Raw genomic sequence first — 23,765 nt, forward strand, 5'->3', positions numbered from 1 at the left:
AGGCAGTATGCTCTTTGACATTGATCTTAGCAATATTTGTTGAATATTTCTCCTCAGGCAAGTGAGACAAAACCAAAAATAAACAAATGGGACTAAATCAAACTAAAAAGCTTTGCATAGCAAAGAAAACCATCAACAAAATGAGAAAACAACCTACTGATTGGGATAAAATATTTGCAAACAATATATCCAATAAGAACTTAATATCCAACATATATAAAGAACTCAAATGACTCAACATTACAAAAAAAAAACAAACAAACCTAACAAACCAATTAAAAAATGGGCAGAGAACCTGAATAGACATTTTTCCAAAGAAGATGGCCAAGAGACATATGAAAAGATGCTCAACATCACTAATCACCAGGGAAATGCAAATCGAAACCACAATGAGATATCATTCACACCTCTCCAAAGGGCTATCATCAAAAAGATAGCAAATAACAAGTGTTGCTGAGGGTGTGGAGAAGAAAGAACCCTCTAGCACTGTTGGTGGGAATGTAAATTGGTGCAGCCACTATGGAGAACAGTGTAGAGATTTCTCAAAAAATTAAAAATAGAACTACCAAATGATCCAGCAATTCCACTTCTAGATGTTTACCCAAGGAAAACTTAAACACTAATTCAAAAAATAAAAGCACCCCTATTTTCAATTAGCATTATTAACAATAGTCAAGATATCGAAGCAACCTAAGTGCCTACTGATAGATGAATGAATAAAGAAGATGTAGTATATATACACAATGGAATATTTACAGCCATAAAAAAGAATGAAATCTTGCCATTTGCAACAATATGGATGGAACTAGAGGGTATTACGCTAAGTGACATAAGTCAGACAAAGACAAATATCATATTACTTATGTGTGGAATCTAAAAAGCAAAACAAATGAACAAACGGAACAAAAACAGACTCATAGATGCAGGGAACAAACTGGTGATTGCCAGAGGCAAAGGGAGTTTGGGGGTTGTGCGAAATAAGTGAAGGGGATTAAGAGGAACGAACTTCCAGTTATAAAATAAGTCACAAGGATGTAATATACAGCATAATGAATATGGTCAGTAATATTGAAATAACATTGTATGGGAATAGATGGTTTTTGAGTTGATCATTTCATAATGTATTTAAATATCAAATAACTACTGTACGCCTGAAACTAACATAATATTGTATGTCAACTATACTTCAATTAAAAAAAAAAGGAAAAGGGAAAAAAAAGAAAATAAATTTACTGCAAATGTATTAAGTTATTCCAATAGTTCCTAGGACTCTATACCAAGGGAAAAAAATACAAACAGGAAGGAAATGTGCCAAGATTTCTCCTAAGCATTGTTTAAAACAGTGAAAAGTTGGAAACAACACATTATTTTTTAAAATGCAAATGTTTAAGGAAATGTGATACACCCATTAATGGAATATTTAGGAGACACTAATGTTCATAAAGAATGGGAAAATTTTTACCAGTAAATTAAAATGCAGGATACTGTGTTTATAGTACAACTATATTAAATATGTCTGTAACACTATCTAAAGTTATCTATATTTATATAATATATATTATATATATTTATAAAAGTAGTGGATGAGATTAAATGAAATGTTTGCGCTTGGGTGGTGAAAGTCTGGACAGTTTTATTTTTTCTATTTTTCTTTATTTTCTAAATTTTCTAAACTCTATAAATTTGATTTTCAAATATGGGAAACTAGTGATATATGCTGCATTTTTATGCTCTTATTTTTTAAAAGATTTATTTAACTGGTTCTTGAATTCATTTGAAGATGTGTTGACAGCTGTATCTTCTGTTACAATTGCTGAGGTTGCACGTGACAATAAGGAAGTTCAGGATGCTATGGCTATGGAAGGAGCCATTCCTCCTCTGGTGGCTCTTTTTATAGGAAAACAACTTAGTGTTCAAGTGAAGGGTGCAATGGCTGTGGAAGCACTGGCAAGTTACAACCCTGCTATTCAGAGAGCATTTCTGGAAAAATCATTAAGTAAATATCTTTTAAAACTCCTCAAGGTAGGAATTTTATGATTCCTTTTCATTTTTCTTAGATAAAGCATTCAATATTGAATTTAGTTAAGTGAAAAGAAAACTAAAACTAATTCTAGAATAAACATTTTATCAAACATACATTCCTACGGTATTCAATAAATCCTCATTGACTGAATGGAATACTTTTTTAAATAGGCGTTTCAAATAGACGTTAAGGAACAAGGAGCTGTAGCACTTTGGGCCTTGGCAGGACAAACACTAAAACAGCAAAAGTATATGGCAGAACAGATTGGATACAACTTTATAATAAATATGCTTTTATCACCATCAGCTAAAATGCAGTATGTTGGTAAGTTATTTTCTATGCATAAATCTGTACAATATAGAACAGGACATTGGAATATCACACGTTTCTTGCTTTTCGTTGCCAGGAGGTGAAGCAGTCATAGCGCTAAGTAAGGACAGCAGGATACACCAAAATCAAATATGTGAAGGGAATGGAATTGCACCACTGGTTCGCTTACTAAGGATTAGTAAAATAGCTGAAGGAACACTTCTGAGTGTCATCAAAGCAGTGGGATCCATCTGTATTGGTTTGTACGTTTATTCTCAGTTTTAAAAATATCAGTAAATACTTCTCTTCCTCTCTATCCCTACTGTTGCAGCCCTTAACCATATTTAATCTGTTATTATAATGTTTTTATTTCTCCAAGACCTTAATGAGTAAAAGTGGTGTAGTTAAGCGTATTGTATCAGTCTTGCTCTTGAGTTCTGGTTAGAATGAGAAATGAGGACCATGAGCCTTGGCTATTTTGACTTAAAGGAATCTCCTTTTTTAAGTTAAGAGAAAAATATTTCTTATTTTGAATCTCAGGAACTATATGTTTTTGAAGATATAGAAGTGTCTCTAATGCTGCGGCACATTTTTCGATTCCAGTCTCTTTCCATAATGATTCTTTGTTTACATAGTGGCCACTAGGTCTAGTTGTTCCTTTCTTTGCAGAGGAATTAACCTTTTGGGATATCTGAAAAATGTTGTGGAATTGTTGGTGATTGACTTACCAAAAATAAAAAATCAGGTTCTTTGCTGACCTGCATGAATGTATGGGACTGACTGAGACTGCTTCCTGTAGGCAAGAGAAAAAAAAACCTAAAACTTTATTTCTAGTCCATTGTATTTCCAGAAAAAAAAAAAAAATTCTAGCTGAAGAACATAGGACTTGGTTTCAAAAAAATTTTTTTTCCTTTTTTCTTAAAAAAGCTACTTTACTGAAATTCACTAACTGCTTGCAGGCAATCAAGTCAGGCAAGATAATTTTGTTGTTGTTGTTGTTGTTTTAGCCAGAGTCTATGGTATAAATTATTTCTAAAATTCTGGTAAATGATAACACAAATACAAAGATAACTGATATACATGTGTGTTTTCAATTTCTTCTCTTTAGTTCACTTCAAAGCTGTCCGCATTTGCCATAGACAAGTTCTTGCCATAGACAAGAACTACAGAAAAAAACTCTTGCTTTCAAACTCACCAGCTTAGACTCTTTACACACACATACCCCTTCCTTTTTCTTCTTCATCATGTTCATGTTTTCTTCTATACCCTTGAACATATAGAACATATTTAAAATAGCTGTTTTAACATCTCTGTAACTAGTTCCAGCATATCCGTTATTTCTGGGTCTCTTGCTATTGGCTGATTTTTTTCTTGATTATGAATCATATTTTCCTGCTTCTTTGCACACCTAGAGTTTTTAAAATGTGAGTTTTTTAAAAAAGTGATATTGAAATACAATTTACATATAAGAAGATATTTAAATAAAATAAACAATAGAATAAAATATTAAATACATTATTTAGAGTGTACAGTTTGATGAGTTTTGACATATGTATTCAGCACTGACACCATCAGCACAATCAAGTAAGTGAATATAATCATCCCCTCCAAATGTTTCATTGTCCCTTCCTAATTCCTCCCGCTTTGCACCCCATCCCCAGATAACCACTGATCTGGTTTTTTTTTTCTTATGATCTGAGAATGGCTTTATTGTATTTTACATATTAAAACATAAGCTTCTGATTTTTTTTCTTTAAAAAATAATGTGCTGATTTGAATTCATGGCATGGATCCTAACAGCACAAAATTACTTTTAAAATTTGATATTAAATTATCTCTACCACTGATTTATTTTCTATCACTGTAGATTAGTTTGCATTTTCTAGAATTTTATGTAAATGGAATTACACGTGTACTTTTTTCTTGCTTCTTTCACTCAGCATAATTATTTTGACATTCATCCATATTATTGTATCAAACATCAATAAAATACTTCTCTTTCAATGCTGAGTAGTATTCCATTGTATGGTGTGATGGTTAATTTTATGCCTTATGATATACATACATACATACATACATACATATATCCCGTTGGTTCTCTTTCTTTGGAAAACCCTAATGCTTATGGATATATTATGATTTGTTTACCCATGCACCCATTGATGGACATTTGGATTGTTTCCTGTTTCTTGCTATATTGTAAATAAAACTGTTGCGAACATTTGTGTTCAAGTTTTGGTATAGACACGTTTTCATTTCTCGTGGGTAAACATCTAGAAGTAGGATTGCTGGGTCATATGGTAGGTGTATGTTTAACTTTTGAGGAAACTGCCAGATTGTTTTTCAAAGTAGTGTTACCACTTTGCACTTCTACTAGCTGTGTGTGAGTTCCAGTAGCTTCCCATCCTCATCAACATTTAGTATGGTAATTTTATTATTGTAGTGGATATGTAGTAAATCTTATTGTGGTTTTAATTAGCATTTTCCTAATGACTAATGATGTAGAGCATCGTTTCATGTGTTTATTTGTCATTTGTATATCTTCTTTGCTAAAGTGTCTGTTCAAATATTTTGCCCATTTTTTACATTGTGTTGTCTTGAGTTGTAAGCATTCTTTATAAATTCTAGATACAGCTCTTTTGTTGTTGTTGTTAGACGTATGTTTTTCATAAATTTTCTTCCAGTCTGTGGTATCTTTCCATTTTTGTAACAGGGTCTTTTGAAGAGGAGAAGTTTTAAATTTTGATGAAGTCCAATTCATTGATTTAAAAATTGTTCTGTTTGTAGGTTTTGTGTCCTCTTTAAGAACTCTCTGCTAAACCCAAGATCATAAAGTTTTTCTGTTTTCCTCTATATTTTGATGTATGATACATTTTGAGTTGGCTGAGATTCATTTTCTCACATATGGCTGCCCAATTGCTTCCGCATCATTTATTGAAAAGATTATCTTTTCCTCCATTGAATTAGCTAGGCACTTTTGTCAAAAATCAATTGACTAGATATTTGTGGGTCTATTTCTTGACTTTTTATTCAGTTCTATTTAACTATTTGTCTATCTTTACGTTATACTCACTGTCTTAATTACTGTAGACTTACTGTAAATCTTGAAAGCAGATAGCATTAAGTCCTTCGACCTTGCTGTTGTTTTTCAAAACTGTTTTGGCTGTTTCAGGTCCCTTGTATTTCCATATAATTAAAAAAATTAACCTGCCAATTTCTAAAAAAGATCCTTCTGTTATTTTGATTGGAATTGCATGGAATCTATAAGTAAATTTGGGGAGAACATGCATCCCATTAATATCACGTTTTGTAATCCATAAACACGGTATATTTCTCCATTAATTGGGCCTTCTTTAATATCTCCCAGCAATGTTTTATAGTTGCCAATGTACAACTCTTGCACATTTTTTGCCAGTTTTACCTTAGGTATTTCATATTTTAAAATCATGCATAAGAAATTTTGATTGAATGCTGGGCATTGTGAGTTTTAAATTGATATATGCTGGATCTTATTGTTTTCCTTTAAAGAGAGTTAGGCTTTATTCTGGCATGCAGTCATTTTAGTTGGGATCAAATTGATCCATTTGCACCTAGCTTTTAACCTTTCCTAGGACAAGTCTGGAGCAGCCTTTACTTTGGAACTAACTTAACCCTGTGCTTTTGAGATGATTCCTTTCAGAGGACTCAATCTCTTTGTATAGTCCCGTGTATTATGAGGTATCTACACTCTGGCCAGTAGGAACACAAACCATCCCTAGACAAGTGTGAGCTCTGAGAATTGTTCAGCCTACTGCTTGTAGTGATTCTTTTCCCAACTTAATTTTTGAGCTCCATTCCATTATTAACATGTGAAGATTCAGTCAGAGATTTGAGGGTGTTCATCTTATAACACCACCATCATCATTATAATCATCATTATTAAAAATAGTAATTTTTTTGAAACCCACCTCCAGCATCTTCACTCCTTGAAATCTCCCTACCTACTCCTTTTCCACCTACTCTGAAGTGAGCAATACCTCTTCTGTGCTTCAAGTGTACTTTTCTAACCTCTGTCAAAGCACTTATTGCACTGTATTGAAATCATATATTTAGATAGTCGCTCACCCTATAAAATATAAACTCCTTGAGGGTAGAGAATCTAATTCCTTCTTTTAGCCCTACCTCCTACCTCAGTGCCTGGTGTACCAGGCATTCAATACCTGTCGGTTGGATGAAGAATATTCATGTAATTAGTGTTTGTGTACATCCCCTGGTGGCCAGTGTTGGGGGAGTAGGGGACAAGGAAGCCAAAGTATTCTTTGCTCCTTCTATAATATTTCCCTTAGTCCCTTCAAACTTCCCCAGGTCATAATAAGTAGGTGGTTTCTCTTCATTGTTCATAAAGGACCCCAATCTTGTATTTATATTTAAGTATGTAAACCCATTGCATATGTGTTGTGACATTTATTGGCAAAAGAACAAAATTTAAATTGTTTGTGCATGTCCACTAGAAAGAGATGATTTGAGTTTCTTCATTGAGATTAGACCTGCAATTTAAAGTAGTATGTTTAAAAGGAGAAGTAAGATTATCTTTTTAGTATGTGTATTTAAGGAATCCAGAAATTTAACCAGGTGATTACTCGAGTTATTTTTATAAAAACAAACTTTTTATGGAAAACAGTAGCAACTATAAGCTGAAGTACCTTGTACATAATAATTTTTTAATAAATGATAGCTATTACATTATTATTCCCTGATAGTCCAGCACTTCTAATTTCTTTGTTCTGTGACTATTAGAAAACCAGCTACACTTCTAACAGTAAATTTTCCATGTTTATCCACTTTGCCTTTTAAAAAATTAATTAAGGTAAAATAGTGTCAATATAGCATTTCTTTTTGTAGTTTACCAACCATATTACGCTAGGACACATTATCAACCAAATATGTTGAGCTATGTTTGACTTTACCATTTTCAAGATGGAAAAAATATTATCTCATGGAATTGTGGATTCTTACAGGTGTCGCCCATACAAGCAATCCCATTAGTCAACAATTTGTTGTAGAAGAAAATGCCTTTCCAGTACTTATCCAACTACTGAGAAATCACCCTTCTCCTAACATTAAGGTATATATAAGATTTTTTTGTGTGATATAGTAAAAATTAACATAAATGACTTTTTAAGAATAATTTGTATCTTTAGGCAAGCTCACAAGTATAATAAAAATACTTAACCTTTTAAACAAAATCTTAGAAGTTTTAAACAAAAAAGTTGCTACAAAGATAGTAGCAAAGATACCACTAAGTTTTATTAAAATGTGGTTTCTTCAAATATAATAAGAAAGTCTCATGTCCTTACTCATCAAAGAAGTTTTATTCCTCAGATATTTGATTATTCATAGAATTTCTTCCCTACTTCCTCAGATATTGGTTGCTAAAACTGGGTGGGGATGATGAGGATGTGTGATTTATGTAGCAAAATTTCTCAAATATAAGTGAATCCTGTCAGTGCCACACCATCAATACAGCCCTGCCGTCTACAAAGCAGTCTGTGTTGTCTGGCAGCAATAGTTATCTCAAGGGTGGACACTGCTAGGTATTACTATGAGTTGTTGAGGAGTCATTCACTCTTCCATTTACTTCTAGTAAAATGCCTTTAATAAAACGACATTCACATCTATTCAAATCCTTTACCAAGGTTTTAGAAATTCAGGACGTCTATACTTGGCCAGACAGAAATTATAAGGACAAGAAATATATTTTCTCTTCAAAATTTGGTATGTGCTTTGCTGGAAATGAGAAAATAAAAATAACATAGGAGGAAAATATATAAGTAAACATAGCATTGTTTCTTTTAAGGAATGTGTTTATTATCAGAAAAGATGTCATAAGTTATCTGGCTTTTCTTGCTGTGAAAGAGATTATTTCATTACAGGAGTTGATTAGGGAAACAAAAAAAAGAGGCATATGCTAGCAATTTTTTGGCTGGAATTATATGCAAAAACTGCAACAACGTTTAAAGTACAAATAACTTTCACAAGACAAAGGAAAATTCCACATAAAAATACATTTTTATTTTAAAATGTGCATTTTCATGGCCAGTTTACTTCAACTGCATCTATCTGTATTTCAGTATATATTTTCACTGAGTTCTTAAACTTGTTAAAACAAAACATAAATACATTTTAATACTTTTCCTCAAGTAAGATTCTATACTAATTTCGCAATAATAATCATGCTTTTCAAATTCACACTTTTCATAGAAATGCATGGTGTAGCACTTAAAAAATTTGTCTACTGAGCCCAATAATAAACAAGGTTCATTAACAACCTCCTTAAATGACTACAGAACTAGAAGAGGAAAACCTCCTCAGGTTTTTCCTATCTGCCAATGTTTTGCTTCAGTTGAAGGCATTCTATTAAAGCGTCACAACTCAATGGTCAGTAGCTAACAAGCAGTTCAGAACAGCTTTTTAATTCATGCTGGGAAATTAAAAAAACCTTTTTTTAGATGTAGAAGGAATGCAACTATGCACTTAAGAGAAACTTCTTCACATGTCCTGCAGGCCCTTGTTGCCTCCCCCTATGGCCTCAAATGGAGCTTTGTGATTGTGCAGCACACAGAAGGATATTTTCTCAGCTGTTAAAAATTATAAGGGACGTTTCTCCAGAAGTTGTAAATGCCACTCTCTAAATACTAGTCAGAGAGATGGAATTAATGGATTTTATGGTATCTTTGAATTGGTATATCCTATATAAATATTTGTATAATGAAATATGTCATTTGATAAACCATGAGTGAAAAATAATTTTTGAAAATCACATTTTTAGGTTGAAGTGGCATTTTCCTTGGCATGCATTGTCCTAAGGAATGATCAGTTACAGAATGAATTACAAGAAAATGAAGGATTTAATTATGCTGATGTCCTTTATCTTCTTCACTCACAAGATAAGGTAATAACTATACAAAATATTAGAGCTCATTTAGAAGAAAATGATTTTTAGACTACATCCTCAAAATTTCATCTAGTCTTTTTCATGGCAATATTCAAATATATTATTTAAGAAATGTAAAATCTCTCTGGTGGGTTGTTAGTTTGTAATGATGGAATAATATTGTTCCATATTTTTCATAGTTGTCATATTTCATCTTGAAATGTAAATTTTTTTTTAATGTGCAGAGTCTCATTTTTAAAATATCTTTATTGGAGTATAATTGCTCTACAATGTTGTGTTAGTTTCTGCTGTATAACAAAGTGAATCAGCTATATGTACATATATGCCCATATCCCCTTCCTCTTGTGTCTCCCTCCCACCCTGCCTATCCCACCCCTCTAGGTGGTTGCAAAGCACCAAGCTAAGCTCCCTGTACTATGCAGCTGCTTCCCATTAGCTATCTATTTTACATTTGGTAGTGTATATATGTCAATGCTACTCTCTCACTTCGTCCCAGCTTACCCTTCCCCCTCCCCGTGTCCTCAAGTCCATTCTCTACGACTGCATCTTTATTCCTGTCCTGCCCCTACGTTCATCAGAACCACTTTTTTTTTTTTTTTTTTTTAGATTCCATATATATGTGTTAGCATATGGTATTTGTTTTTCTCTTTCTGACTTACTTCACTTTGTATGACAGACTCTAGGTCCATCCACCTCACTACAAATAACTCAGTTTCATTTCTTTTTATGGCTGAGTGATACTCCATTGTATATATGTGCCACATTTTCTTTATCCATTCATCTGTCGATGGACACTTAGGTTGCTTCCATGTCCTGGCTATTGTAAATAGTGCTGCAATAAACATTGGGGGTGCATGTGTCTTTTTGAATTATGGTTTTCTCAGGGTATATGCCCAGTAGTGGGATTGCTGGGTCATATGGTAGTTCTATTTTTAGTTTTATAAGGAACCTCCATACTGTTCTCCATAGTGGCTGTATCAGTTTACATTCCCACCAACAGTGCAAGAGGGTTCCCTTTTCTCCACACCCTCTCCAGCATTTATTGTTTCTAGATTTTTTGATGATGGCCATTCTGACCTGTGTGAGGTGATACCTCATTGTAGTTTTGATTTGCTTTTCTCTAATGATTAGTGATGTTGAGCATCCTTTCATGTGTTTTTTGGCAATCTGTATGTCTTCTTTGGAGAAATGTCTATTTAGGTCTTCTGCCCAGTTTTGGATTGGGTTGTTTGTTTTTTTGATATTGAGCTGCATGAGCTGCTTGTATATTTTGCAGATTAATCCTTTGTCAGTTGCTTCACCTGCAAATATTTTCTCCCATTCTGAAATGTAGCAATTTTAATGCTTGGTGAAGAGCCAAAAAACAAATATTTTTGGATGCATCAAAGTTTAACCTAATTTTATGACCTTTCAAAACTCAGTCATCCACTTCTTACCCAGTATTCTAGAGTGGTGGTTCTCAAACTATTTGTGATAAAGGAATAGCCATTTTTTCAGCAATCTGTTATGGGGAAATAATTTTAAAGCAACCAAATTTTTTTTTTAATTAATTAATTTATTTATTTTTGGCTGCATTGGTTCTTCGTTGCTGTGTGCGGGCTTTCTCTAGTTGTGGTGAGTGGGGGACACTCTTTGGGGGGGCCTCTCATTACGGTGGTTTCTCTTTGCTGAGGAGCACAGGCTCTGGGCATGCGGGCCTCAGAAGTTGTGGCACGTGAGCTCTAGAGCGCAGGCTCAGCAGTTGTGGCGCATGGGCTTAGTTGCTCCGCAGCACGTGGGATCTTCCTGAATCAGGGCTCGAACCCGTGTTCCCTGCATTGGCAGGTAGACTCCTAACCACTGCGCCACCAGGGAAGTCCCTAAAGCAACCAAATTTTAAATTTTGAAATAATTTTAGACTTTCCATAAATTTGCAAAAATAGTACAGAGTGTTCTGGCTATCCTTCATACAGCTTTCCTGGATGTCAACCAGGAAATTAACATTGATACAATACTATTAGCTAATCTGCAGACTTCATTTTAAATTTTGCCAGTTTCTCACCAATGTCCTTTTCCTATTCCAGAATTCAATCCAGGATCCCACATTGCATCTAGTTATCATGTCTCTTTAGTCTCCTTTAATCTGTGACAGTCCTTTGTCTTTCATGATTTTCTGTCTTTCATGATTGTGATATTTTTGATGAGTCCAGGCCAGTTATTTTGTAGAATGTCCCTCAATTTATCTGATGTTTCTCACAGTTAAACTGAGGTTATGCATTTTGGCAAGAATACCATAGTCTTCATGCACTTTCCCAGTGCATCATTTCAGGGGGTACATGTTGATATACCTTATAACTGGCAATGTTAACTCTGGGTGCCTGATTAAAGTGGTGTCTGGCATATTTCTCCACTGTAAAGTTATTGTTCTTCCCTTTGTAATTAACAAGTATCTTGAGGTGAGATGCTTTGAGACTATGGAAATATTCTGTTTTGCATTGTACTTTTGCTCACCAATTTTAGGATCCACTGATGCAATAATAATTACTCTGGCATCTGCCTAATGGCGATTTTTTAAAAACTTTCCCTTCTTTATTAATTTATTAACTGGTATTTAACTGTAAGGAAGAGCTGTTTCTTTTAAATGTCTATTCTCAGTTTCTATAATCCTGTTGTCAACGATTTTGTGGACTATCACTGGTCCATGGGCCACACTAACCCTAGAGAAATAGAGAAACTCCCAAACTTTTGTTATCTACAGTGCATTTAGCAATAAGGGGAGAGAATTGCCAACTATGTCTCTCTCAGTTCTGGGAGGTTTTGAGGAAGGAATAAGGATTGTAAGGGGGAGAAATGAAGTCATTGCATTAATTTTTTTAAATACAGAATTTTACTCTAGTGTAGTACACAAAAAAGATGGAGAAGTGCTGCTGTAATATGGGCAAAAACAGGATGAGCGATTCATGTCTGACTGACTTTCTAAGCCACATTTCTTCCTTCTCCACTCTGTTCCTTCCACACTTTACTCTCATTACCCTATTCCTCAGGGACACGCATCTTCTCCCTTTCCTTCTACTGCCCATTCCACTCTCAATCATTCTACTTTTCCTCCAAGATTGTTACCACCTGCTTCACTCTCTGGACACTATTCTCTGGACACTATTCCTTTGTACCTAATACTTTTCTTCTTGCCTGTGACCAGGTGACTACTTTGTAAGTACATTATTTTTTTTTCAATTTTTCAATTTTATTTTATTTATTTTTTTATACAGCAGGTTCTTATTAGTCATCAATTTTATACACATCAGTGTATACATGTCAAGCCCAATCGCCCAATTCAGCACACCACCATCCGCCCCTCCCCGTGGCTTTCCCCCCTTGGTGTCCATACGTTTGTTCTCTACATCTGTGTCTCAACTTCTGCCCTGCAAACCGGTTCACCTGTACCATTTTTCTAGGTTCCACATACATGCGTTAATATACGATATTTGTTTTTCTCTTTCTGACTTACTTCACTCTGTATGACAGTCTCTAGATCCATCCACGTCTCAACAAGTGACCCAATTTCGTTCGTTTTTATGGCTGAGTAATATTCCATTGTATATATGTATCACATCTTCTTTATCCATTCATCTGTCGATGGGCATTTAACTTGCTTCCATGTCCTGGCTATTGTAAATAGTGCTGTAATAAACATTAGGGTGCGCATGTGTCTTTTTGAATTACGGTTTTCTCTGGGTATATGCCCAGTAGTGGGATTGCTGGGTCATATGGTAATTCTATTTTTAGTTTTTTAAGGAACCTCCATACTGTTCTCCATAGTGGCTGTATCAATTTACATTCCCACCAACAGTGCAAGAGGGTTCCCTTTTCTCCACACCCTCTCCAGCATTTGTTGTTTGTAGATTTCCTGATGATGCCCATTCTAACTGGTGTGAGGTGATACCTCGTTGTAGTTTTGATTTGCATTTCTCTAATAATTAGTGATGTTGAGCAGCTTTTCATGTGCTTCTTGGCCATCTGTATGTCTTCTTTGGAGAAATGTCTATTTAGGTCTGCTGCCCATTTTTGGATTAGGTTGTTTGTTTCTTTAATATTGAGCTGCATGAGCTATTTATATATTTTGGAGATTAATCCTTTGTCTGTTGATTTGTTTGCAAATATTTTCTCCTATTCTGAGAGTTGTCTTTTCATCTTGTTTATGGTTTCCTTTGCTGTGCAAAAGCTTTGAAGTTTCATTAGGTCCCATTTGTTTATTTTTGTTTTTATTTCCATTACTCTAGGAGGTGAATCAAAAAAGATGTTGCTGTGATTTATGTCAAAGAGTGTTCTTCCTAAGTTTTCCTCTAAGAGTTTTATAGTGTCTGGTCTTACATTTAGGTCTCTAATCCATTTTGAGTTTATTTTTGTGTATGGTGTTAGGGAGTGTTCTAATTTCATTCTTTTGCATGTAGCTGTCCAGTTTTCCCAGCACTACTTATTGAAGAGACTGTCTTTTCTCCATTGTATATCCTTGCCTCCTTTGTCATAGATTAGTTGACCATAGGGGCGTGGGTTTATCTCTGGGCTTTCTATCTTGTTCCATTGATCTATGTTTCTGTTTTTGTGCCAGTACCATATTGTCTTGATTACTGTAGCTCTGTAGTATAGTCTGAAGTCAGGGAGTCTGATTCCTCCCACTCCGTTTTTTTCCCTCAAGACTGCTTTGGCTATTCGGGGTCTTTTGTGTCTCCATACAAATTTTAAGATTTTTTGTTCTAGTTCCATAAATAATGCCATTGGTAATTTGACAGGGATTGCATTCAATCTGTAGATTGCTTTGGGTAGTATACTCATTTTCACAATACTGATTCTTCCAATCCAAGAACATGGAATATCTCTCCATCTGTTGGTATCATCTTTAATTTCTTTCATTAGTGTCTTATAGTTTTCTGCATACAGGTCTTTTGTCTCCCTAGGTAGGTTTATTCCTAGGTATTTTATTCTTTTTGTTGCAGTGGTAAATGGGAGTGTTTCCTTAATTTCTCTTTCAGATTTTTCATCATTAGTGTATAGGAATGCAAGAGATTTCTGTGCATTAATTTTGTATCCTGCAACTTTACCAAATTCATTGATTAGCTCTAGTAGTTTTCTGGTGGCATTTTTAGGATTCTCTATGTATAGTATCATGTCATCTGCAAACAGTGACAGTTTTACTTCTTCTTTTCCAATTTGTATTCCTTTTATTTCTTTTTATTTTCTGATTGCCATGGCTAGGACTTCCAAAACTACGTTGAATAATAGTGGTGAGAGTGGACATCCTTGTCTTCTTCCTGATCTTAGAGGAAATGCTTTCAGTTTTTCACCACTGATAATGATGTTTGCTGTGGGTTTGTCGTATATGGCCTTTATTATGTTGAGGTAGGTTCCCTCTAATGCCAACTTTCTGGAGAGTTTTTATCATAAGTGGGTATTGAATTTTGTCAAAAACTTTTTCTGCATCTATTGACATGATCACATGGTTTTTATTCTTCAATTTGTTAATATGGTGTATCACGTTGATTGATTTGCATATATTGAAGAATCCTTGCATCCCTGGGATAAATCCCACTTGATCTTGGTGTATGATCCTTTTAATGTGTTGTTGGATTCTGTTTGGTAGTATTTTGTTGAGGATTTTTGCATCTATATTCATCAGTGATATTGGTCTGTAATTTTCTTTTTTTTATAGTATCTCTGTCTGGTTTTGGTATCAGGGTGATGGTGGCCTCATAGAATGAGTTTGGGAGTGTTCCTTCCTCTGCAGTTTTTTGGAAGAGTTTGAGAAGGATGGGTGTTAGCTCTTCTCTAAATGTTTGATAGAATTCACCTGTGAAGCCATCTGGTCCTGGACTTTGGTTTGTTGGAAGATTTTTAATCACAGTTTCAATTTCATTACTTGTGATTGGTCTGTTCATATTTTCTATTTCTTCATGGTTCAGTCTTGGGAGGTTATACCTTTCTAAGAATTTGTCCATTTCTTCCAGGTTGTCCATTTTATTGGCATAGAGTTGCTTGTAGTAGTCTCTTAGGATGCTTTGTATTTCTGCAGTGTCTGTTGTAACTTCTCCTTTTTCGTTTCTAATTTTATTGATTTGAGTCCTCTCCCGCTTTTTCTTAATGAGTCTGGCTAATGGTTTATCAATTTTGTTTATCTTCTCAAAGAACCAGCTTTTAGTTTTATTGATCTTTGCTACTGTTCTCTGTTTCTATTTCATTTATTTCTGCTCTGATCTTTATGATTTCTTTCCTTCTGCTAACTTTGGGTTTTGTTTGTTCTTCTTTCGCTAGTTCCTTTGGGTGTAAGGTTAGATTGTTTACTTGAGATTTTTCTTGTTTCTTGAGGTAGGCTTGTGTAGCTATAAACTTCCCTCTTAGAACTGCTTTTGCTGCATCCCATAGGTTTTGGATCTTCGTGTTTTCATTGTCATTTGTCTCTAGGTACTTTTTGATTTCCTCTTTGATTTTTTCAGTGATCTCTTGGTTATTTAGTAACGTATTGTTTAGCCTCCATGTGTTTGTGTTTTTTACCTTTTTTCCCCTGTAATTCATTTCTAATCTCATAGCGTTGTGGTCAGAAAAGATGCCTGATATGATTTCAATTTTCTTAAATTTACTGAGGCTTGATTTGTGACCCAAGATGTGATCTATCCTGGAGAATGTTCCATGTGCACTTGAGAAGAAAGTGTAATCTGCTGTTTTTGGCTGGAATGTCCTATAAATGTCTATTAAACCTATCTGGTCTATTGTGTCATTTAAAGCTTCTGTTTCCTTAATTATTTTCATTTTGGATGATCTGTCCATTGCTGTAAGTAAGGTGTTAAAGTCCCCCACTATTAATGTGTTGCTGTTGATTTCCTCTTTTATAGCTGTTAGCAGTTGCCTTATGTATTGAGGTGCTCCTATGTTGGGTGCATATATATTTATAATTGTTATATCTTCTTCTTGGATTGATCCCTTGATCATTATGTAGTGTCCTTCCTTGTGTCTTGTAACATTCTTTATTTTAAAGTCTATTTTATCTGATATGAGTATTGCTACTCCAGCTTTCTTTTGATTTCCCCTTGCATGGAATATCTTTTTCCATCCCCTCACTTTCAGTCTGTATGTGTCCCTAGGTCTGAAGTGGGTCTCTTGTAGACAATATATATATGGGTCTTGGTTTTGTATCCTTTCAGCAAGCCTGTGTCTTTTGGTTGGAGCATTTAATCCATTCACGTTTAAGGTAATTATCGATATGTATGTTCCTATGACCATTTTCTTAATTGTTTTGGGTTTGTTTTTGTAGGTCCTTTTTTTCTCTTGTGTTTCCCACTTAGAGAAGTTCCTTTAGCATTTGTTATAGAGCTGGTTTAGTGGTGCTGATGTCTCTTAGCTTTTGTTTGTCTGTAAAGCTTTTGATTTCTCCATCAAATCTGAATGAGATCCTTACCGGGTAGAGTAATCTTGGTTGTAGGTTCTTCCCTTTCATCACTTTAAATATGTCATGCCACTCCCTTCTGGCTTGTAGAGTTTCTGCTGAGAAATCAGCTGTTAACCTTATGGGAGTTCCCTTGTATGTTATTTGTCATTTTTCCCTTGCTGCTTTCAATAATTTTTCTTTGTCTTTAATTTTTGCCAGTTTGATTACTATGTGTCTCGGCGTGTTTCTCCTTGGGTTTATCCTGTATGGGACTCTCTGTGCTTCCTGGACTTGGGTGGCTATTTCCTTTCCCATGTTAGGGAAGTTTCTGACTCTAATCTCTTCAAATATTTTCTCTGGTCCTTTCTCTCTCTCTTTTCCTTCTGGGGCCCCTATAATGCGAATGTTGTTGCGTTTAATGTTGTCTGAGAGGTCTCTTAGGCTGTCTTCATTTCTTTTCATCCTTTTTTCTTTATTCTGTTCCCCAGCAGTGAATTCCACCATTCTGTCTTCCAGGTCACTTATCCGTTCTTCTGCCTCAGTTATTCTGCTATTGATTCCTTCTAGTGTAGTTTTCATTTCAGTTATTGTATTGTTCATCTCTGTTTGTTTGTTCTTTAATTCTTCTAGGTCTTTGTTAAACATTTCTTGCATCTTCTCTATCTTTGCCTCGTTTTTCCGAGGTCCTGGATCATCTTCACTATCATTATTCTGAATTCTTTTTCTGGAAGGTTGCCTATCTCCACTTCATTTAGTTGTTTCTCTGGGGTTTTATCTTGTTCCTTCATCTGGTATATAGCCCTCTGCCTTTTCATCTTGTTTGTCTTTCTGTGAATGTGGTTTTTGTTCCACAGGCTGCAGGATTGTAGTTCTTCTTGCTTCTGCTGTCTGTGCTCTCTCCTTTCTAATTTTTCAGTAAGTCCCGGCCTTCCTGGGTGAGGAGGGGCGATGACCTGCATCGCCCCTCCTTCTCGGACTACTTTTCTTTGTTGCTGGAGTTTCGGGGGAGGGGAGGGAGAAGGCGGAAAAGTTGGACGTTGGGGCAGTCAAGGCCTGTGAAGACCCAGGAGAGGGGCTGCAGAGAGTGTTCAGGCCTCCGGGTCCCGCCCTACTGTCCCAGCCACCGCCGCCGCCGCCTGGGGCCTGGGGCCTCGGCGGCGCTTGCTCTGCTCCTGCGCCGTGAGCTCTCAGGAGCCGACCAGTACATAATTTTTATTATGGAAAATTTCAATCAGAAAAAGAATGACAAAGTAGCATAATGAACTCAAATATTCTCATGACCTAGCTTCAGCAGTTATCAACTCATGGCCAATCTTATTTATATATTCCCTCACTTCCCCTATATTACTTTTGAAGCAAATCTCAGGCATCATATAATTTTATCTGTAAATATTTCAGTATGTACCTATAGCATTTTTATATGATTAAGAGCAGCAGCAGAAGAAAACTCACTAAGATTAATGGTTCTCTCACACTAAGATTAACGGTTCTCTCTCTCTGTACTACCATGTTCAAATAAAATATTAAAAATAAGATTTAGTGATAAGATTGTATATTTTGGGTCTTTCTAGAAGATGGACCATACTTGTTAATCTTTGGCAAGTGGACTGCCAAAGGGAGAATTGGCTTTTGCTCTGTTTACCCACTCCCAGAATGTTAAAATGCGATTTTTAAAAGGAAATCATTTTTCTTTTATTCTTCCTTAGAATATAGTACAGTAGAAGTTTTGTAAAATTTGTACTTATTTTAAGAAATGACAGATATCTCACAATGCATAAAATTCAATATATATCATGCTATACAAGAGAAGTTTTGATTTATCAACTCTATTTCAAAATATTGAAATAAAAATATGTTGAAACAAAAGTTGAAGGTTAATGAAATTGTGGAGTTTCCTATTACCATTTAGGTATTCATTTGCATAATCAGTAATCTAACATTCCGTTTAAAAAGTAAAATTTTTTCTCTTTTCTTCTCCCTGATACCACAACCTAATTCTCTGTTTTATCTGTTCAATAACATTCTGGGGTAACTCTATTATCTGTTTTCTCCAATAATGTCCTATTTTACTCCCAGAGATACGAATGAAATGTTTCTTAATATGCAAGAATTCAAAACCTATTACCTTGAGTAACATGGCAAATGAAGTAAGTTAAAGATAATGCATGTTTCTCCTATTTCTAGGATATTTGTTTAAGAGCAGGCTATGCGTTAACCCTTTTTGCCTTCAATAGTCGCTTTCAACAATACTTAATATTGGAAAGTGGAATAATGACCATATCAACTTTTGAACCTTTTCTTGAATCAACATTTGAAACTGAGAAGGCAATGGCAGCTTTTCAGGTATAAAATTGAAGGTTAAAACTTCGAATCAATATGTCTTTTTAGTGAAAACTGAAAAATTAGAAAAAACTTTGGATCTGGAAAAATGTTTACGCTTTTGTAAAATTCACAGTATTTTTTACACCAGTCCCTTCCTCACCTCATAAAAACTCCATTATCTATGAGGATTTCTTAATTTATATAGAATTTTACAAGTCACAAGGCACTTTTGTCTTTATATCTCATCTGATGCTTATAACAACCCTATCAGATTGATAGAAATATAGTATTATTTTCATCACCCCTGTTTTACAAGGAAATAGGTAGAGAAACATGGTAGTGTCCAAGACAAGTTTTCTAACTGCAGATCTTTAGCTGATCACCTAATTCTTCAACCGTGTAGACAACCTTATGTATCTGGATTCTTCTTGGTCTTACTCTTCTTTTTCTATCCTATGACCTTTAGAAGTATTTTCTATGAACCCATACTTCAACAATGCAAAAGTTGCAGACATTGTAGAAAGAATAATATGGCCTACGATGGTCACTGCAGTGATCAGATAGGGATATGTACTCTAGGTCCTCCCCACACAGCTTGCTTCTCATTGAATCATACCAAATTACCCCTCTTACTTTTCCAAGAAGTATCCCCTCAGAAATAAAAGGTTAATTACAGAAGCTGAGTAGAAAATGTTCAATGATTCTATGCCTCTTTTTTGTTTTTAGATTATTATATTAGCTAAAGTCATTATAGATGTGGACCACATTACTTTGACTGCAAGAGGTGTTACTATTTTAGTTGATAGTCTATATTCAGTTCATTCCACTACTATTGTCTTGACAGGTAAGAAATAACTAGAAGCTAATCATATCCACCTAAAACTATTTACCAAAAAATTTTTTGGTAATCTGAGCAATAATGAAGTAATAAGCCTGATATTCTGTCACACAGTTTGAAGAATGAACTCATATAAGTCTACATGGAACTCCAGAGTTAAGCCTACATGGAACAATGAAAGTCTACTCTGCACCCCAAATAGAACCTTTCTGATTTCCTAATTACTTTTTTGAACCCCTAATTATTTTTTCCAGAATGTAAGATGAGAATTCAACTATGAGCTACCAACAACAAAATTTATACACTGATTTATAATAATACTGACAGACTTATACTGATAACCTCTGTCTGGTTTCCTTTTGACTAATTGTGCATATTTGTCTAATATTTAAGAGTTCTCTATGTTGCTATGAAATATAGGAAAGCAAAATGGCCCAACAGAGTTCTTGACATAGTGCTAATTGTGTGACTATATCTATCTAGACCTAACTCTCCAGATGAATACATTAGTTCTCTTGATCTGTCATGCTCAATACAACATAAAACAGTATCAAAATGACAGCCATATGGAGTGACAACTACCAAAAAATAAAGTATTTGCTTTTTTAACTGAAATGGATTACTGAACACAGTGAAGGAATCTCCACTTGCTGCCATAAAATTACATTTTTACGGAGTGTATTTACTTGGCATGGAAGGTAAATTCAAGCAAACAAAAAGTTTCTGATGAAAACTATCTAGGAAAAATACATGTTTAAAAGAAGTTATTAAATATATTTTTATCTAAATAACATTCTTAATTCAATGTCATAGTAATTCTATGACTCTGAAAAACAATTGTAGTGGGTTTCAGTTTTACTCCACAAACTCTTCTGTGCAAGAAATGCCATATTAGTCTAGCTTTCAAATATTAATTTTCCCAGGCTGGTAGAAACAATCTCAAAAATTATTGGGCTTTCTCTGCACTCCACCATTGGAGTCATATTCATCTCCAGAGCTATATGCATGTCTGGGGTATCTCAAGCAAAGCCAGATATTCAAGCCTCAGGTATAATGTAAAATAAATGACATGCTCAAGTCCAAGTTGATATGGTTTCCAGAAGAGGTTCCCAAAGCATAAAATTTTGCAGAGACTGAGATTTCTGTTGCCAAGTGTCCAGTTTTCTACACACACCACTTAGCCATTCTTCACTCAGAGCTCCTGCTATCTCTGTTTTAGTCTTAGATTCTCTGCCCTTCCCCATTGGTTCCCCATTTCTTACTCCGTATCTTTAAAGACTCCTCTGTCCCTTCCCCCTAGCATAATGCCTTCTATAAACTCAGGCTTTTGAAAATATAAGCCTGAAAGAAAGGTTATCTTTAGACAATTTTTGCTCTAGGCCATACAACCCAGCCCTCCTCATCCTGAGGCAATAAATACAAAGGGCTTCCTGGCTAATAATGGAGGCTGGAAAAAAATACAAGGAGAACAAAAACTCAGTTAATACCTCAATAAAGTATCCACCCACAAATGTAAAAATACATTTATATCTTAAAATTTGTGTTACACCTATTCCAACACGCAACAATATTGTGAAAGAATATCACACGAAAGCTCTAAAAATAAAACACGAATTCGAATGAAACAATCTTAAGTTCGTAGCTGCACATTTATTTAATTACTAGATCACTTTATTACTTCAATCTCAAAACATTTCTTTTTATGGCAAGAACTTCAATGATCATAAACTTCAATAAGCAATACATTACCTGGTTTTAAAATACCATTAAGCTCTTAACTCAAAGCCATCTGAATTGCAAAAAGGACATTAAATTTTCTTACAGTAGTTCAAACATTATGTTCATAGTCATTAAAACAAACCATAAAAGCTCAAAACAAAATATATTCTGAAGCCAAGAGGAAGAAAACCTCTGATTTTTCAAAATTCCCCACTCTTAAATAAACCTATTTAACTTTTACTGTTTGTGACAGAAAACCAAACCATAACTTTGGGGAAAGTTTATTCTACATTTAACACACATGCTTTTTCTCAGCAGGTCTTCATTAATAGAGATGTCTTGTGACTTAAACCTTTTTAAAGATTTTTTTGATGTGGACCATTTTTAAAGTCTTTATCGAATTTGTTACAATATTGCTTCTGTTTTATGTTTTGGTTTTTTGGCCGCAAGGCATGTGGGATCTTAGCTCCCCGACCAGGGATCTAACCCGCACCCCGTGCATTGGAAGGTGAAGTCTTAACCACTGGACCGCCGGGGAAGTCCCTCAAACCTTTTTTAATACTTTAATGTATGCAAGTGAATGAAAGCACAGTATATCAGTTTATACCAATTAAATAACACAGGCATTTTTTTTCTTGTTGTTTAATTTATAGGGAATTTAATAGCTACCCTGGCTCATTCTAGAGCTGGTATTCCAGAAGCATTTACCACATTAGGGACAATCCAACGGCTCTGCTATCATTTGTACTCAAGGCAAGAAGAGGTAAAAAAAAAAAAAAAAAAAAAAAAATTAATTAATTCGAAAATAGAATATTCTAAAATATAATTTGCCTCTCTCTCACTTCTGCGGGCTAATTTCTCCACAGGTTGAGTCTCATATAATAGTTCATATTACTAACTCAAAATCTGATGATTTTTCTAATACTACATTTGCCATTCACAATTCTGGTTTCCACAAAATGTGCACATTCATTTTAACTTCAATCTTTAAGATTCAGTCTACAAATATGTACATGGATGATACAGAAATTTATAATTATTTATAAAATATTTTATATTTTATAATTAAAATCATTGTCATTTCTATGATTATTTGTAGTGAATGAAAGTGGAACCATTGGAAAATTTTCCTTACCTGCCAAACAGGGTTAGAGTGAGGGTACCTGAAGACGAGGCTGGCCATAGTAGTGTTTTGCCTCTAAGTGTTTCCTTTGCTTTTCCCACAGGGTCTAAGGCAGTATTTCTCCAACTTTAGGGTACAACAGAATCACCTGGAGGACTTGTTACACCATAGACTGCTGGGCTCCATTCACAAAGTTTCTGATCTAATACATCTGGTGTAGGCCCTAGAATTTGCATTTTTAACAAGTTCCCAGAAGCTGAGGCTGCTGGTCCAGAACCACTGTTCAAGGTGTGGAAGGTTTTTGGGCATATACAGCAGTCAGATGCCAGTGTAAAGACCACTATGTCAACCTTCTGATACCCTGCATGGGCCTGGTTTATGTTCATTTCTTTGACATTTCTTATGCCACCATGAACAGATTCTCCTAAGAACTTCCCAGGAATATACTTTTATTAATTATATGAACAACCTAATTACTTCAGAGTCAAATGCAGAGGGTATTTCCTTCAAAGAAATAATTACTTTTTCTGGAGTCCCATGGCCTGATACTTGTGCTTGTTTCTTTGGTTTTGCCGTGGAAAATTGAGTTGCTTCCCTGAGCGGCTTATTTTTAACTTACTTTTATGCTATACTCTCTTACTTGGTTTCCTATATTACAATCACCTGTGCAGTTTTGAAAAGTCCCAATGTTCAGTTCAATGCACCCCAAAGTAATTAAATCAGTTTCTAGGGGATGGAATACAGACATGATTTTCATAGTTATCCAGGTGATTCCAATGCACAATGAAGACTGAGACCTACTGTCTTAGTTCAAACTCAAAGGTTCTTTTTTTTTTTAAAATTAATTAATTTTTGGCTGTCTACTGTCTTAGTTCAAACTCAAAGGTTCTTTTTTTTTTTTTTAATTAATTAATTAATTAATTAATTTTTGGCTGTGTTGGGTCTTCGTTTCTGTGCGAGGGCTTTCTCTAGTTGCGGCAAGTGGGGGCCACTCTTCATCGCGGTGCGCGGGCCTCTCACTATCGCGGCCTCTCTTGTTGCGGAGCACAGGCTCCAGACGCGCAGGCTCAGTAGTCGTGGCTCACGGGCCTAGTTGCTCCG

General features: G+C 35.0%; 1 protein-coding gene and 1 long non-coding RNA gene across 2 annotated transcripts in view; one reads left to right on the top strand and one right to left on the bottom strand.

The window, feature by feature from the left end:
- Positions 1-23,765, bottom strand: part of LOC309663463 — a 320,115-nt gene that overhangs the window by 200,804 nt on the left and 95,546 nt on the right. The gene's annotated exons all lie outside the window — the stretch shown is intronic.
- Positions 1-23,765, top strand: part of ANKAR (ankyrin and armadillo repeat containing) — a 65,845-nt gene that overhangs the window by 37,248 nt on the left and 4,832 nt on the right. The window contains exons 13-20 of the mRNA XM_082466128.1: positions 1,601-2,022; positions 2,194-2,347; positions 2,430-2,591; positions 7,330-7,436; positions 9,141-9,263; positions 18,847-19,005; positions 19,711-19,828; positions 22,195-22,304. Coding sequence (XP_082322254.1) covers positions 1,601-2,022; positions 2,194-2,347; positions 2,430-2,591; positions 7,330-7,436; positions 9,141-9,263; positions 18,847-19,005; positions 19,711-19,828; positions 22,195-22,304 — 1,355 coding nt within the window. The remainder of the gene's footprint in view (positions 1-1,600; positions 2,023-2,193; positions 2,348-2,429; positions 2,592-7,329; positions 7,437-9,140; positions 9,264-18,846; positions 19,006-19,710; positions 19,829-22,194; positions 22,305-23,765) is intronic.

Source organism: Balaenoptera physalus (genome assembly GCF_965194825.1).
Source record: "Balaenoptera physalus genome assembly, chromosome: 6".
NCBI classification, from domain to species: Eukaryota; Metazoa; Chordata; class Mammalia; order Artiodactyla; family Balaenopteridae; genus Balaenoptera; species Balaenoptera physalus.